General features: G+C 38.9%; 1 protein-coding gene across 5 annotated transcripts in view; it reads left to right on the top strand.

Moving 5' to 3' along the window:
* Positions 1-416: 416 nt before the first annotated feature.
* The window catches only part of LRRC36 (leucine rich repeat containing 36), a 45508-nt gene continuing 27063 nt past the window's right edge, over positions 417-18861 (top strand). The window contains exons 1-3 of one of the 5 annotated variants that reach the window (XM_070388215.1): positions 417-650; positions 3547-3635; positions 16406-16512. In XM_070388215.1, coding sequence (XP_070244316.1) covers positions 526-650; positions 3547-3635; positions 16406-16512 — 321 coding nt within the window. In that variant the 5' untranslated portion in view covers positions 417-525. Of the gene's footprint in view, positions 651-3546; positions 3636-16405; positions 16513-18861 lie in introns of those variants that run through there. The other 4 variants (XM_005896553.2, XM_070388216.1, XM_070388217.1 and 1 more) reach the window with 4 other exon arrangements.

Raw genomic sequence — 18861 nt, 5'->3', positions numbered from 1 at the left:
CAGTTGATGGTTTCACCACCACTTCCTCCCCAACAAAAAGTTTCCAGGTTGACATTTATTTTTTCAGGTGCCCCAACTTTGTAACTACATTAGCAGTAGAAAATGAACATAGCAACTTTTTGAGGCTTAGTTAGCGAGGAACAATAAATATTCCTTCAAATAAGTTAGTCTGTATTTCTTTATAATTTTATTCTCATTGATATAAACTTCTATGTTACATGCTCCTGGGAAAGTTATAGGGAAGCTAAGTAAAGTCTTTTAGAAATGTTGTGACTTTCAGCCTTTAAGATTAGGCCATTTGGATTGTTTGCTGCCCAAACTGTACTTTCTTGTAGTGATAGTTACACTTAGGTGACAGTTGTTGCTATGGTGTCCCTGTAGTCTCCCTGAGTTACTACTTACTCCAGTGACAACATAATAGCATTATTCTGTGACCCGTCTCAAACAAAAGATGAGACTGATCTTTAGTTTTTACTCTGTGAAAATGCTTTTCTGACCCACTACTGTTTACTCCAAAAAAGAAATATGCTCAGACCACGGTTTTTGCCTCCAGATGACCGAGCTGTACGAGAAAGTGAGAGAAAAGCTGCCAAGCTGCATTTTAGTCAGTTGGGCAACAGTGAAAATTTTCTTTTAGAGGTGGAAAAAAGGTAAGATTTTTACCAAAAATTTTTTTAGTTTGGTTCTGGACAGAGAGTAGTGAATTCCTGCTTAACTTTCTTCATTATCCAGCAGAAATCTCTACAAGTTGTAAGAACCCTCAGATTAGAAATCAAAGTATCTATGCAGAATTTTCAGATTTATCTGGGGTGAGAATCTGGCCATCAGTGGAACATTTCTGCTTTCTTGAACCACTGTGTCTTCTTTGGATATAATTGTACATTCTCTAAAGTTATTGTTCAGAGTTTATAGATAGGGATTTTATGGGATTACTTATTCCCATAAATGTTTGTCAGCCCTTTCTTGGTAGAGTTATAAATTAGTACATGGTCTTTTCCTATTGAATTAGGAGGATTACATACATTACCATGGGTAGGATCATTAGAGATAAATTTGTTAAAGAATGATAAGAGAAGCATTTTTGTACAAAACCAAAAGTAAATGGCCCTTTAACCTCCAAAGTATCTGAATGGTAGATTTTTTCCATTTTTTATTACTAAAATTCTGTCCAAATAAGATACCATATCTTCTACCCCCAAATTCATGCTTTTTAAAAAAAGTTGTTTTATTATTTTTGAAAAATAGAAGTTTATGATAAACAATTTAAATAACACAGAAGTGCAGGAGAAAAAGTCAGAATCACCCTATATTTTGCTACTAAGTTAACTACTAGTAATGTTTGGTATACATCCTTTCAGACATCTGTGTACCTATACACATATGTAGATGTATTATTAGTACTTTTTTTCTGATGATAGAAAGAATGTATTTATTGTGAGAATATGGAAAGTAGAGAAAAAAACAATGTTAGCCACTTATAATCACACTATCCAAAAAGAAACACTAATTATATTATGGTAAATATCTTCTTAGTTTTAGGTATATGTATGTGTGTGTGTGTATTTTGTCTGTGCATGTTTATATATTATAACAACATAGGACCTTATATATCATACAATCAATATATAAATATATTAATAATAAAATAATAAATATATTTATTTTATAGCAGTTTGCTTCCTATACATACCATTTTTAACTTGATAAGCTATGAAAATGTCCACACAACACTAAATATTCTTCCTCAGAATGTTTTTTGTTTACTTCTTTATTATCTTTCCCCTCCACTAGAATATAAGCTCCATGAGAACAAAGACCTTGCTTGTCTTGTTTACTGTAGTATCCCTAGCACCTAGAACAATGTCTGGCCCATGAGCGGTGCTGAGAAATAGTTTGCTGAATGATGATTAAGTGAAGTCCATGCCTGTTGGCCTGGGATCCTGCTCTTTTCTGGTGACTCTGCCTGTCTCTGTTCTCATCCATTATATGTTTTGTAATGTAACCCTCAGAGAGCAGCCTTATTTCTCTATTTTTTTAAGTTCCCTATTTAAAAAAATATTTGTTTATTTTTGGCTATGCTTAGTCTTCATTGCTGCTCGGACTTTTCTCTAGTTGCAGCAAGCAAGGGCTACTCTAGCTGTAGTGTGCAGGCTTCTCATTAAGATGGCTTCTCTTGTTGCACAGCATGGACTCCACACACGAGGAATTCAGTAGCTGTGGCTCTAGAGCACAGGCTCAATAGTTGTGGTGCATGGGCTTAGTTGCTCTTTGACATGTGAGATCTTTCTGGATTAGGGGTCAAACCTGTGGCTTCTGCATTGTCAGGTGGATTCTTTACTACTGAGCCACCATGGAAGCCCATAAATTCCCTATATTTTAAAGTCGTTTAATTTGTTGTTGTTGTATATTAGCTAAGTCTGACTCTTTTGTGACCCCATGAACTGTAGTCTGCTAGGCTCCTCTGCCCATGGGATTTCCCAAGCAAGAATACTGGGGTGGGTTGCCATTTCCTTCTCCAGGGAATATTCCTGACCCAGGGATTGAACCCAGGTCTCCTTCCTTGCAGGTGGATTCTTTACCACTGGGCCACCTGGGAAGCCCTGAGGTTAATGAGATTAATTTACATAGACTAAAATTCACCCTAGAAAGAAATGGAATATTTCTTAAAAATTATTTGTATATGTACTTTGTAAATTAATTCCTATTTTAAATGCATTGGAGTACCTTGTTTACTACAGAAATCCAGAGGTGAGTTAATGTATAACTGAATAAACTTCCTAGTGAGGCAAACAATTATCACCACTATATTTCTGTTTAGTTACCTTATAGTGATTGCAAAACCAGAAGTAAAATGTTGCTCAAGTGTCCAGAATTAACATTAGTACTCTGTAAGCTCTCCAACCTTGGGTGAAGGACTTTTCTTTTAAGCCTTTCTGAGTCCCAAGTCCCCCAACCTATAAAATGGTGATTATAGATTAATGGGAGAGCTTTTATGATTAAATGAAATGATGAGAGTAAAGTGCTTGGCTCATTGTTTAGGCTGTTTGTACTTAATGTATTTCCCAATCTGTACACACCAGTCTTAACATACTACATCAATCAAGTGCAAACACTTGCCTTTCTTATTTCTTTTTCAAACTAATGGTTATGGTTGTCTCCATTGTAATTCTTGGTAGAAGAACCATCCTTTCTGTGTCCTATGAAGTTTTTAATTCAAAATAAAACATTTTTATTTTATAATATAAAATAATACTCCTGAGTCATCCAGACCTAAGTTTATGTCAAGAAAACAGAGTATCTAAGTTCGGAATTTTCTGGCTTTCATGCTTTGGAGGGTGAACTGTAGTGTCTTTCTTTCTCATTTCCCAATGAAAATACTATGACTTTTAAAAAAATAGTTTTAACTGAAATATTTGTGAAAATAATATGTTCTGGAGCATTTGGGAAAAAAAAATCTGAGTACCCTGAAATGTTTTTTTCTAAATAGCCTTTACTTGTGATCTCAGAAGCTTCTTTCAGTTTTAAATAAATTATTTGATGTGACAGCTCTAGGGAGAAGACAGTAAAAAACTGTGTAACAAATGAGAGCACTGCATCAAAAGTCAGCACTGATAGTGATAACAGAATTGAAACTGGTAAGTTTTCCCTTTCTGACCACAAAACAATTAAAACATTAATTGTTTCTGTTATTATGGCCAATCTTGAGTAGGATGAAGACAAAATAGTTGAGAAATAACATAGATTTGAAGCAAGCACAAGGTTTACCAGTTTGTGTTTTTCCTTCTTTCTCTCACTGCCAGAGAAGCCCTATTTACTAAGCAGGCCTAAGCCAGAACCCATCAAAGTGTACAAGCTGTACTCAGAGAGTTCAGTTTCACTTACATCACTTTATATCATTAGTACATCCTGAAAATTGCATTGCCAATCCCCACAGGATTCATTAGCCACAGATTCAGGACTCATCTGCATCAGTGCAGCTCACACCCTTAGCCTCTTGGTGTCTCCACCTTGAAACTTTGTAACTGCAGAATCTATTTCCGCTATATTCTTGGGGATTGTTGCCTGTAAGCAGTATTGGAAATCCAACGTGAATAAAATGTTATGCTACATTCATGGTCCTGCCACAGGCTAGAAGAAAGCTTTACAGTAGAGAACTTGCATGCAGTGGGCCCATATGGATTAATTTGGCACTCATCAGATGACCTTTCACTTGAGAAAATTTTTTCTGGCTTGAGGTCTCTGTCCCTTTTTTGAAGGGTCTACAAACTCTAAAAATTAATCCTTAAAATCTCAACAATAATTAATAGATTGATGATGTAGTTTAGACACAAAGGGTTTTCAGTTTGTAATATATAGTATTTTATTTCCTGACTTTGTGTCTATCCATGTAGATATTAATTGACAAATTATTTTTATGTAAAATTTCAAGGTAAATTAAGCCATAGTGAGGTATGATATTTATTTTCCTTTCTTAGAGGTCTCAGAGGTCTTAGAGGTCACATGTAAGTCATGGACCATAGATTGCTCTATTTCATTTTAAATAGCATTTTTTATATTTCAAAACTGATGAAATTCTATTGTAATTATTTTGGAAAGTACTGAAAAGCCCAAAGAACATTTTAATCACTCAGAAGACTTTCCCCTAAAGAGAATCTCAGTTAATTTGATATATAGCTTTCCTATCTTTTTATAAGTATAAGCATCTATGTATCCATTTCCAGAAAGACAAAGATACACTGAAGCATAATTTGATTACATTTTTTGTATGAGCTGAATTAAAGGTCATTTATATTATTATATGTCATAAGCACCACAGTCACTCTATGAATTAAAATGTTTTAAAGTACACAGCCTTTACTGAGAACAAACTGCTTTACTAGACACAGGGCCCATTTCTAAAGGTGCTCAGAAGCTCCAGCTGTTGCTGGAATTTTTTTTTTAATATTAAGTTTATTTTGCTGCTTTGAAACGTTAAAAATCTTTGCTTTCTGCTGAAAATTATGTTTTGTGCTAGATCCCTGCGGAGTGTTGCCTGTAAGCACTGTTAGTAATCCAGTATGACTGAAGTGGTTATACCACATTAATGTTTGTGCCACAGGCTAAGACAAAACTTTCTAGAAAATATTACCCACTAGTTCAATTGTTCTGGAGAAGGCGATGGCACCTCACTCCAGTACTCTTGCCTAGAAAATCCCATGGATGGAGGAGCCTGGTGGACTGCAGTTCATGGGGTCATGAAGAGTTGGACATGACTGAGTGACTTCACTTTCATTTTTCACTTTCTTACATTGGAGAAGGAAATGGCAACCCACTCCAGTGTTCTTGCCTGGAGAATCCCAGGGACAGGGGAGCCTGGGGGGCTGCTGTCTATGGGGTCGCACAGAGTCGGACACTACTGAAGTGACTTAGCAGCAGCAGCAGCAGCTCGATTGTTCAAACAGTGCTTTCCCACCAGTCATTTAGGATGGCAGGGAATCTTCACTGTCTTGTATCCTCATCCTGGTCTCTTCACTGCATAATCTTTGACTGTTTCAAAGTTCCCTCTCTCTTTTCCCATACCCCTAAAATAAGCATACCTAGGCTATGCCTTCAGATTCTCTTCTTTCTCTACTCTTTGCCCTATTGAGCTCATCTGTTTGCACAGCTAGCTTTATTTCCTCCCTGTTGATGACTCTTAAACAAAATGGTCTAGCTTTGACAACTTGTACAGTTTCTCTGCATCAGTTCCCTATTTCTGTTGACCAACTATTAACATACACTTGGAATCACCACTGAATAATTTTCCAGCCTCTCACGCTAAACATGTTAAAAACTCAAACGAACGCCATTTCCTCCAGACCTAAACAGCTCTCAGGGTTTCCTTAGTGTTACCACCACTTTCTCATTATTCAGGCTCAGAATCAGTGCGGGGTATAATTCTCTCCCTCCCCCAAATCCAGTTGAATGTTCATACCATAGAGTATGATTCACAATTAACAAGCTTTCTTTTCCCTTTCCTGTCTCTTAACAGGCATGTTTAATATCTATCATTCACTGAGTATAAACTCTAGGCCAGGCTATTATATAATCTCATTAAATCCTCACAACAACCTTGAAGGTGATTATAATTATCCTTGTTTCTTCATGTGTGAGGAAACCAGGCCCAAAAGAGGTGAAATAATTTGCTCTAATTATCCACTAAGTGGCAAAGCTGTGATGCAAACTCTAGTCTGTCAGTCATCAAAGTCCTCTTAAATATTATACTGTGCTGCCTCCTAGTTTCTTCTTTATTCAGTTCATTTTGTATTTCCTGTCAGATTAATTCTCTTAAAACTCAACTGTGATTATTATATTTGCCTGCTCAAAAGCTTGCATGGCTCCCACTCATAGCTGAAGTTAGAGTCCTCAATCTGACACACAAGGCTTCTCTAAGTTGTAGCTGTGGAAATTCCCTGGTGGCTAAGACTGTACACCCAATGCAGGGGGCCTGGGTTCAATCCTTGGTCAGGGTGCTAGATCCCACTTGCTGCAACTAAAGTTTCCATGTGCTGCAACGAAGATCAAAGGTCCCATTGTGCAGCAGCTAAGACACAGCACAGCCAAGTAATTAATTAAAAAAAAAAACAAAAAAAACTGCTGGAGCTCATCTCTTCAGCCTACCCTGAAACCTTATATCTCCTGTTTCTCAACTACAATATACGATGCTTCAGTCAAGTCAAACCACTCTCTCCTTTTTCTCTCTTTTGCCGTTGAACTAATGCTGTCCCTTCTGCCTTCAGTGCTTGAATTAAAATCCTTCTGTTTATGACCCAAATCAAAGTCCATTCTTTTTAGTGAAATTTTTGATTCTCATCCAACTTTTTTTCCTTTTTTCTTTTTGTAAACTCACATAAATTATCTTCTGAAACATACTCTGGAAATAGAAAATTCAGTCATTTCCTGAATCACTTGCAATATAAGATAATGAGACAAACATGAAAAAGCTAAGTAACACAATTTCAGGCAGTGCATATGAAAACGTTAAATAAATGACACAGATCAGTATTCCTCAAACTCAGTGTTGTGAACTCCTGGAGCAGGGATACTTTCAGAGGTCCACAGGCAGTGTGAGGCCCTTTAATTTCATGTTTTTGTTTGATGCAGTTATGGAAAACATTTAAAAGATGTAAGAGCAGAAATACTCCTTTGCAATATTAGTCTGCTATTTGAAAAAATAGACTGTTTTTTAGAATAGTTTTAGATCCACAGCAAAGCTGAACAGGAAATACAGGGTTCCTATATACCTCCTGCCTCTACACATGCATAGCCTCTCTCACTACCAACAACAGGCATCAGAGTGGTGCTTTTGTTACAACTGATGAACCTACATTGACACATTATTATCACCTGAAGTCCTTAGTTTACATTAGGGTTCCTTTTTGGTAGTGTACATTCTATGGGTTTGGTAAATGTATTAATATAATGACATGTATCCACCATTTTAGTATCATACAGAATAGTTTCACTGGCCTAAACTCTGTGCTCACGTAGTCTTCCCTTACTCCCCTCTTACCCCTGGCAACTACTGATCTTTTTACCATCTCTTTATGTTTTTTTTTCTCAGAAATGTTTATTGTGGTAAAATGTATATAAGATTTACCATCTTAACCATTTTTAAGTGAACAGTTCACTGGTATTAAATGCATTCATCACCACCAGCCCTCTGGAACTCTTTTCATCTTATAAAACTGAACTACACCCATTAAATGATAACTCCCCATCTTACCCTCCCTGTAGCCCCTAGAAATCACCATTCTATTTTCTTTCTCTCTCTGATACTGATTGCTCTGAGTCTCTTATAGAAGAGAAATCATACAGTATTTGTCTTTTTGTGACTGGTTTATTTCACTTAGCATAATGTCCTCAATGTTGTTGCCCTCTTCCGACAACACAAGAGATGACTCTACACATGGACATCACCAGATGGTCAATACAAAAATCAGATTGATTATATTCTTTGCAGCCAAAGGTGGAGAAGCTCTATACTACAGTCAGCAAAAACAAGAACTAGAGCTGAGTATGGCTTAGATCATGACCTTCTTAGGGCAAAATTTAGACTTTAATTGAAGAAAGTAGGGAAAACCACTAGACCATTCAGGTGTGATTTAAATCAAATTCCTTATGATTATACAGTGGAGATGACAAGTAGATTCAAGGGATTAGATCTGGTAAACACAATGCCTGAAGAACTATGGACGGAGATTGGTAACATTGTACAGGAGGCAGTGACCAAAACCATCCCAAGGAAAAAGAAATGCAAGAAGGCAAAATGGTTGAAGAGGTCTTACAGATAGCTGAGAAGAGAAGCAAAAGGCAAAATAGAAAGGGAAAGATATACCAAACTGAATGCAGAGTTCCAGAGAATAGTAAGAAGAGATAAGAAAGCTGTAAGAGAACAATGCAAAGAAATAGAGGAAAACAATAGAATGGAAAAGACTAGAGACCTCTTTAAGAAAACTGGATGGGCATATTCAAGTAAACGGGACCTAACAGAAGCAGAAGAGATTAAGAAGAGGCAGCAAGAATACACAGAAGAATTGTACAATAAAGGCCTTAATGACCCAGATTAAGGAAACAACAGAATGGGGAAGACTAGAGATCTCTTCAAGAAAATTAGAGATACCAAGGGAACATTTCATGCAAAGATGGGCTCGATAAAGGACAGAAATGGTATGGACCTAACAGAAGCAGAAGATATTAAGAAGAGGTAGCAAAAATACACAGAAGAACTGTACAAAAAAGATGTTCATGACCAAGATAATCACGATGGTATGATCACTCACCTAGAGCCAAACATCCTGGAATGTGAAGTCAAGTGGGCCTTAGAAAGCATCACTATGAACAAACTAGTGGAGGTGATGGAATTCCAGATGAGCTATTTCAAATCCTGAAAGATGATGCTGTGAAAGTGCTGCACTCAATATGCCAGCAAATTTGGAAAACTCAGCAGTGGCCACAGGACTGGAAAAGGTCAGTTTTCATTCCAATCCCAAAGAAAGGCAATACCAAAGAATGTTCAAACTACCGCACAGTTGCACTCATCTCACACGCTAGTAAAGTAATGCTCAAAATTCTCCAAGCCAGGCTTCAGCAATACGTGAACCGTGAACTTCCAGATGTTCAAGCTGGTTTTAGAAAAGGCAGAGGAACCAGAGATCAAATTGTCAACATCCGCTGGATCATCGAAAAAGCAAGAGTTCCAGAAAAACATATATTTCTGCTTTGTTGACAATGCCAAAGCCTTTGACTGTGTGGATCACAATAAACTGTGGAAAATTCTGAAAGAGATGGGAATACCAGACCACCTGACCTGCCTCCTGAGAAACCTGTATGCAGGTCAGGAAGCAACAGTTAGAACTGGACATGGAACAACAGACTGGTTCCAAATAGGAAAAGGAGTACGTCAAGGCTGTATATTGTCACCCTGCTTACGCTGGGCTGGAAGAAGCACAAGCTGGAATCAAAATTACCGGGAGAAATATCAATAACCTCAGATATGCAGATGACACCACCCTTATGGCAGAAAGTGAAGAGGAACTAAAAAGCCTCTTGATGAAAGTGAAAGAGGAGAGTCAAAAAGTTGGCTTAAAGCTCAACATTCAGAAAACGAAGATCATGGCATCTGGTCCCATCACTTCATGGGAAATAGATGGGGAAAAAGTGGAAACAGTGTCAGACTTTATTTTTTTGGGCTCCAAAATCACTGCAGATAGTGATTGCAGCCATGAAATTAAAAAACGCTTACTCCTTGGAAGGAAAGTTATAACCAACCTAGATGGCATATTCAAAAGCAGAGACATTACTTTGCCACAAAGGTCCGTCTAGTCAAGGCTGTGGTTTTTCCTGTGGTCATGTATGGATGTGAGAGTTGGACTGTGAAGAAGGCTGAGTGCTGAAGAATTGATGCTTTTGAACTGTGGTGTTGGAGAAGACTCTTGAGAGTCCCTTGGACTGCAAGGAGATCCAACCAGTCCATTCTGAAGGAGATCAGCCCTGGGTGTTCTTTGCAAGGAGTGATGCTGAAGCTGAAACTCCAGTACTTTGGCCACCTCATGCGAAGAGTTGACTCATTGGAAAAGACTCTGATGCTGGGAGGGATTGGGGGCAGGAGGAGAAGGGGACGACGGAGGATGAGATGGCTGGATGGCATCACTGACTTGATGGACATGAGTTTGAGTGAGCTCTGGGAGTTGGTGAGGACACGACTGAGCGACTGAACTGAACTGAACTGAATGACTCAGATAATCACGATGGTATGATCACTCTCCTAGAGCCAGACATCCTGGAATGTGAAATCAAGTGGGCCGTAGGAAGCATTACTATGGACAAAGCTGGTGGAGGTGATGAAATTCCAGCTGAGCTATTGCTAATCCTAAAAGATGACTCTGTTAAAGTGCTGCACTCAATATGCCAGCAAATTTAGAAAATTCAGCAATGGCCACAGGACTGGAAAAGATCAATTTTCATTCTAATCACAAGGAAAGGCAATGCCAAAGAATGTTCAAACTACTGTGCTATTTCGCTCATTTCATATGATAGCAAGGTAATGCTCAAAATCCTTCTGGCTAGGCTTCAGCAGTATATGAAGAGAACTTTCAGATGTACAAACTGGATTTAGAAAAGGCAAAGGAACCAGAGATCAAATTGCCAACATCTATTGGATCGTAGAAAAAGCAAGGGAATTCCAAAAAAATATCTGCTTCATTGACTACACTAAGGCTTTGACTGTGTGGATCACAACAAACTGGAAAATTCTGAAAGAGGTAGGGATACCAGACTACCTTACTTGCCTCCTGAGAAACCCATATGCAGATCAAGAAGCAATTAGAACCAGACATGGAACAACAGACTGGTTCCAAATTGGAAAAGGAGTACGTCAAGGCTGTATATTGTCACCCTGTTTATTTAACTTATATGCAGAGTACATTATGTGAAATACCAAGCTGGATGAATCACAGACTGGAATCAAGATTGCAAGAAGTAACAACAACCTTAGATGTGCAGATGATGCCAGCAGAAAGCAAAGATGAACTAAAGTGCCTCTTGATGAGGGTGAAAGAGGAGAGTGAAAAAGATGGCTTAAAACTCAACATTCAGAAAACTAAGATCCATGGCTTCCAGTCCTATCACTTTATGCAAATAGATGGGTCAAAAGTGGAAACAGTGACAGATTTTATTTACCTGGGCTCCAACATTACTGTGGAAGGTGACTGCAGCCATGAAATTAAAAGATGCTTGCTCTTTGGAAGAAAAGTTATGACAAACCTAGACAGCATAGTAAAAAGCAGAGACATCACTTTCTCAACAAAGGTCAAAGCTGTGGTTTTTCCAGTAGTCATCTATGGATGTGAAAGTTGGACCATAAAGAATGCTGAGTGCCGAAGAATTGATGCTTTTGAATTGTGATGCTGGAGAAGACTCTTGAGAGTCCCTTGGACAGCAAGGAGATCAAACCAGTCAATCCTCAAGGAAATCAACCCTGAATATTCATTGGAAGGACTGATGCTGAAGCTGAAGCTCCAATACTTCTGCCACCTGATGCGAAGAGTCAACTCATTGGTAAAGATCTGATGCTGGGAAAGATTGATAGGAGGAGGAGAAAGGGGGGACAGAGGATGAGATGGTTGGATGGCATCACTGACTCAATGGACATGAGTTTGAGCAAACTCCAGGAGCTAGTAAAGGACACGGAAGCCTGGTATGCTGCAGTCCATGGAGTTGTAGAGAGTTGTACATGACTTAGTGACTGAACAACCACAATGTCCTCAAAGTTCATCCACATGGTAGCATTAGTCAGAATTTCCTTCCTTTTTAAGGGTGAATAATATTCCATTGTATGTATAGAGCACATTTTGTTTATCCATTCATTTGTAGATGGACACTTGGGTTACTCCCATGTTTTTGCTATTGTGAATAATGCTGCTATGAACAGGGGTATACATCTATCTCTTCAAGACCCTGCTTTCACTTCTTTGGGGTATGTACCCAGAAGTGAAATTATTGTATCATATAGTAATTTTATTTTTAATTTTTTTCAGGAATTGCCATACTGTTGTCTATAGCCACTGTATCATTTTACACTCCCACCAACAGTGTACAAGAGTTCTGATTTCTCTACCTCCTTACCAACACTTGTTATTTTCTGATTTTTTGGTAGTAGCCATCCTACTGGGTGTGAGCTGGTATCTCATGTTTTTAATTTGTATTTCCCTGATGATCAGTGATGTTGAGTATTTTTGTGTGTGTGCTTATTGGCCATTTGTAAATCTTCGTTTGGAGAAATGTCTATTCAAGTCCTTTGCCCACTTTTGAACCAAGTTGCTTTTTTGTTGTTGTTGAGTATTAGGAGTTCTCTATATACTCTAAATATTAATTCTGTATCAGATATATGATTTGCAAATATTTTCTCCCATTCTATGGGCTGCCTGTGGGCTGCTACTCTGTGTGTATTGTTTTTTTTTTTTTTTTTTTGTGTGTGTTTGTTTTTAGATGCACAAAATTTTAAATTTTTAATGAAGTTCAATTTGTCTGTTTTATTGCTTTGCTTTTGGTGTCACAGTGACAAATCCAGTAAGCATGTTCTCTATGTTTTCTTCTAAGAGTTTTATAGTTTATATATAAAAAATATGTATATATATATATATTATATATATTTGGATGCCCCAGGTCTTAGTTGGGCCATGTGGGATCTAGTTCCCTGACCAGGGATCTAACCCCAGCCCCATGCATTGGGAGTGTGGAGTCTTAGCCACTGGACCACTGGAGAAATGCTGAGTTTTATAGTTTAATGTATTACATTTAAGTCTTTGATGCATTAATCCATCCAGTTAATTTTTGTGTATGTGTTAGGTAAGGGTCCAGCTTAAATTTTTTGCATGAGGGGTGAGGGACCGGTAGCTGCTTCTTTGCTGAAAGTGAAAGTCACTCAGTTATTTCCGACTCATTGTGACCACATGGACTGTAGCCCACCAGGTTCCTCGCCATGGAATTCTTCAGGCAAAAACACTGGAGTGTGTAGCCTATCCCTTCTCCAGGGAATCTTCCTTACCCAAGGATCAAACCCAGGTCCCCCACATTGCAGGCAGATTCTTTACCATCTGAGCCACAAGGGAAGCCCTAGAATACTGGAGTGGGTAGCCTATCCCTCTCCAGGAGATATTCCTGATCCAGGAATCAAACCTGGGTCTCCTGCATTGCAGGTGGATTCTTTACCAGCTGAGCTACCAGGGAAGCCTTAGCTACTTTGCTAAGAACTGAAATTAACCAAAATTAACCCTAATTTACCTTCCATGCCTTCCCCCAGAAGTTGCAAGCCTTCAGTAGACTCCAGAATTCTAAAATAGTTATATCAGAGAATTCTGCAAGTGTAGTTGTTGTCTAGGGGGGAGACAGATGCAAGATGCTTCTCACTGCCATTTTCACCTGTTGCCACAGTTTTGCCTTTTCCAGAATTTCATATAATTGGAGTCATACTGTATGTAGCCTTTTCAGATTGGCTTTGTCTGCTTAGTGATATGCAGTGGTTTCCTCTGTATCTTTTTGTGGCTTAGTAGCTACTTTGTTTTTAGGGCTTAATGGTGCTGTGGTCCATGGGGTCTCAGAGTTGGACATGACTGAGCGACTGAACTGAACTGAATATTCTATTATTATTATCTGGATTATTTATTTACCCACTCACCTACTGAAGAACATCTTGGTTGCTCCCAGGTTTTGGCAATTATGCAAAAAGTTGTTATAAACATCTATATGCAGGTGTTTGTATGGACATAAGCTTTCAACTCCTTTGGGTAAATACCAAGTTTTTAGTTTTGTAAGAAATTGCCAAACTGTCACCTAATATAATCTGCTTTGTAAAATATCTTTTGACACACTGAGTTTCTTGAACTGAAATTTCTCAAACTAGATTGATAGTCTCAGGGTTTATGAGAATGTTGAGTTTGAGAAACACTGATGTAGATGGGCATATGCTGTAGAGGCTCAGAGTGTACTAGGAGCAAATGGGGAAAGGTTTTGTGACAGAAATTCATTTCTCTCTCATATAGAAATCCAGATGTTGGCAATCTAGGGCTGTTACTGGGGGTTCTAACAGATGAAAAAGGATGTAGTGAGAGGCAACTGGCATTCTCTGGTGCGATGGATATAAGAGCAATTCAGCAAACAGGTGTCTCAGATCAGATCAGTCGCTCAGTCGTGTCCGACTCTTTGCGACCCCATGAATTGCAGCACGCCAGGCCTCCCTGTCCATCACCAACTCCCGGAGTTCACCCAGACTCACGTCCATCGAGTCAGTGATGCCATCCAGCCATCTGATCCTCTGTCGTCCCCTTCTCCTCCTGCCCCCAATCCCTCCCAGCATCAGAGTCTTTTCCAATGAGTCAACTCTTCGCATGAGGTGGCCAAAGTACTGGAGTTTCAGCTTTAGCATCATTCCTTCCAAAGAAATCCCAGGGCTGATCTCCTTCAGAATGGACTGGTTGGATCTCCTTGCAGTCCAAGGAACTCTCAAGAGTCTTCTCCAACACCACAGTTCAAAAGCATCAATTCTTCGGCGCTCAGCCTTCTTCACAGTCCAACTCTCACATCCATACATGACCACAGGAAAAACCATAGCCTTGACTAGACGAACCTTTGTTGGCAAAGTAATGTCTCTGCTTTTGAATATGCCATCTAGGTTGGTCATAACTTTCCTTCCAAGGAGTAAGCGTCTTTTAATTTCATGGCTGCAGTCATCATCTGTAGTGATTTTGGAGCCCAGAAAAATAAAGTCTGACACTGTTTCCGCTGTTTCCCCATCTATTTCCCATGAAGTGATGGGACCAGATGCCATGATCTTCGTTTTCTGAATGTTGAGCTTTAAGCCAACTTTCACTTTCCACTTTCACTTTCATCAAGAGGCTTTTTAGTTCCTCTTCACTTTCTGCCATAAGGGTGGTGTCATCTGCATATCTGAGGTTATTGATATTTCTCCCGGTAATTTTGATTCCAGCTTGTGCTTCTTCCAGCCCAGCGTTTCTCATGACGTACTCTGCATATAAGTTAAATAAACAGGGTGACAATATACAGCCTTGACGTACTCCTTTTCCTATTTGGAACCAGTCTGTTGTTCCATGGCCAGTTCTAACTGTTGCTTCCTGACCTGCATACAAATTTCTCAAGAGGCAGATCAGGTGGTCTGGTATTCCCATCTCTTTCAGAATTTTCCACAGTATATTGTGAGCCACACAGTCAAAGGCTTTGGCATAGTCAATAAAGCAGAAATAGATGTTTTTCTGGAACTCTCTTGCTTTTTCCATTATCCAGCGGATATTGGCAATTTGATCTCTGGTTCCTCTGCCTTTTCTAAAACCAGCTTGAACATCTGGAAGTTCACGGTTCACATATTGCTGAAGCCTGGCTTGGAGAATTTTGAGCATTACTTTACTAGCATGTGAGATGAGTGCAATTGTGTGGTACTTTGAGCATTCTTTGGCATTGCCTTTCTTTGGGATTGGAATGAAAACTGACCTTTTCCAGTCCTGTGGCCACCGCTGTTTTCCAAATTTGCTGGCATATTGAGTGAAGCACTTTCACAGCATCATCTTTCAGGATTTGGAATAGCTCATCTGGAATTCTACCACCTCCACTAGCTTTGTTCGTAGTGATGCTTTCTAAGGCCCACTTGACTTCACATTCCAGGATGTCTGGCTCTAGATCAGTAATCACACCATCGTGATTATCTGGGTCATGAAGATCTTTTTTGTACAGTTCTTCTGTGTATTCTTGCCATCTCTTCTTAATATCTTCTGCTTCTGTTAGGTCCATACCATTTCTGTCCTTTATCGAGCCCATCTTTGCATGAGATGTTCCTTTGGTATCTCTGATTTTCTTGAAGAGATCTCTAGTGTTTCCCATTCTGTTGTTTTCCTGTGTCTATCTACTGGAAAATTCCTGTGTTAGAGGATAGGCATATTAGGAAATGACACAACAATGTCAGAGCTTCAGCTACTCCCACACCAGATTTATCATAGTTAATTAGGTTACAAGTCAGGCTGAGACATGAGTTCGACTTCGGCAGAGGTAAGGAACTGTGGGGGAGAGACACTAGCAGTTGACCTGGGTAAAGCCTTCCCAAAAAGGATACATTTAAGTTGGGAATTCAAATAGAATTCATTGGGCATAGTTGGGCATTCAATGCATAGAAAACAGAAGTAGAAAAAACAGGTGTGACGGATTAGGAAATTGACTCAGCTTGTGACTCAGCTTGTGACAGGGGGCTTCTCAGGTGGTGCTAATGGAAAAGAACCTGCCTGCCAGTGCAGGAAACATAAGAGATGTGAGTTTGATCCCTGAATAGGGAAGATCCCCTGGAGAAGAAAATGGCAACTCACTCCAGTATTCTTGCCTGCAGAATCCCATGGACAGAGGAGCCTGGCAGGATACAGTCCATTGGGTCGCAGAGAGTTGAACACGACTGAAGTGTCTTGGCACGCATGCATGCACGTGACTGGAGCTAAGGTGGTTGATTAAAGCCAAGTTGCAAACGGTCTCTTTATGAAACATTTTCATTTTATTCTATTGAAAATGGGTGACAAAGATATTGTAGGTGGTAAGCATGATTAAATGTATAATTTAGAGCAATAACTCAAGATTGATTTAGATAGGCAGCAACTAAAGACAGCAGTCCAAGTGGGAGATAATAAGGACCTGTCCTGACATAGGACAATAATAGTGTGAATACAAATGAGGAGGTACAGATTAATTAAATCCTTGAGAACTGGGACTTCCTTGGTGGTCCAGTGGCTAAGACTCAGCACTCCTAATGCAGGGGCCCTGGTCAGGGAACTAGATCCCACATGCTACTCCTAAAAAAAAAAAGATCCCAAATGCCAGAACTAAAAGAGCCCATGTGCTGCAACTCAGATGCCACACAGCCAAATAAATAAAAATAAATATTAAAAAAACTTTGTACTTCAAAGGACACTATCAAGAAGGTAAAAAAGCTAGGATATTCCCTGGCAGTCCAGTGGTTAGGACTCTGTGTTTTCACTGCTGGGGAGATGGGTTCAATCCCTGGTGGGGGAGCTAAAATCCCAAATGCTGCATTGTATGACCAAAATAATAATTAATTTTTTTTAAAAAGTAAAGCAACCCACAGAATAGGAGAAAATATTTGCAAATCATATGTCTGACAAGGGTCTGATATCCATTATATATCAGAGAAGGCAATGGCAACCCACTCCAGTACCCTTGCCTGGAAAATCCCATGGACAGAGGAGCCTGGTAGGCTGCTATCTATGGGGTTGCATAGAGTCGGACACAACTGAGCGACTTCAGTTTCACTTTTCATTTTTCATGCATTGGAGAAGGAAATGACAACCCACTCCAGTGTTCTTGCCTGGAGAATCCCAGGAAGGGTGGAGCATATATATATATGTAGACTCTTATAAAATCAACAACAGAAAGGCAAACAACCAAATTAGAAAATGGGCAAAAGATTGAACAAACGTTTCTCCAAAGAAGATATGCAGCTAGCCAACAAGCACATGAAAGATGTTCAATATCACTAGCCATAAGGGAAATGCAAGTCAAAACCACAAAGAGGATAACATTTCACATCCACTAGGATGGCTAGAATCAAAAGGACAGATAACAAGTAATAACAAAGATGTGGAGAAATTGGAACCCTCATACATTTCTGGTGGGAAAATAAAATGGTATAGCTTCTTTGGAAAACAATTTGGAAGTTCCTCAAAAAGTTAGAGTTACCATTTGACCCACCAATTCCACTTCTAGATATATACCCAAGAGACATGAAAACATATGTCCACACAAAGATTTGTGCAGAAATGAAAGCAGCATTATTCATAATAGCCAAAAAATCTATCAACTCATGAATGGAGAAACAAAGTAACGGCATATCCATATAAGGCATATTTTTCAGCCTAAAAAGTACTGAAGTACTGATACATGCTACAATGTTTGTCCTGAGAATATCATACTAATTGACAGAAACTAGATACAAAAGGTTAAATATTGTATTATTCCATCTTCATGAAATGTCCAGAATAGGCAAATCCTATTTGATGTTTGTAGGGACTGATGAAGAAGAAAGAATTAAGAGTCACAGTTAATTTGGCCTCTTTTGGGGTGATGAGAGTAGAAGGTGGTGATGGTGGTATAACTTTGTGAATGCACTGAAAATCACTGAATTGCATACTGTAAAATGATGACTTATATGACATGTACATTATACCTCAATTAAAGATGTCCCCCTCCAAAAAAAGTAATTCTATAGAATTTGATAATTGACATTTGAGATAAGTGAGAGAAAGTCAAAGAACAATTTTCTATCTTGAAGGATTAGGTGAATAGTAATGCCAGTATTAAAATGAGGGTTAGGGTTGGAGGTAGGACATCAGCAGAAGTAGTCCTGGAAGTAAAGATTATGAGTTTAATTTAGAAAATATTTAGGGTACTTCCCTGTTAGTCCAGTGGTTAAGACACTGCCTTCCAATGCTGGGTTTTGGGGTTTAATCCTTGGTAGGGGAGCTAAGATCCCACATGCATCTTGGACAAAAAGACAAAACATAAAACAGAAACAATAGAATAGCAAATTCAATAAAAGACATTTTTTAAAAAGAAAATATTTGGGATTTCCCTAGCGGTCCTTTGGTTAGGACTCGGCACTTTCACTGCCAATGCCCAGGTTCAGTCCCTGGTCGGGGAATTAAGATCCCACAAGCCATGCAGCACAACAAAAAGAAAAAAGAGAGAAAATACTGACTTTTCAGTTATCTGCAGAGCACTCTTTTGGGGGGCAGTTCAAAAAACTTAAGTCTGGACATGAAAAGACAGATAAGAGTT

The sequence above is a fragment of the Bos mutus genome, chromosome 18, assembly GCF_027580195.1.
Source record: "Bos mutus isolate GX-2022 chromosome 18, NWIPB_WYAK_1.1, whole genome shotgun sequence".
In the NCBI taxonomy this organism is placed as follows: Eukaryota; Metazoa; Chordata; class Mammalia; order Artiodactyla; family Bovidae; genus Bos; species Bos mutus.
Note: the sequence above shows the minus strand (reverse complement) of the source record. Positions and strands in the feature narration are given on the sequence as shown.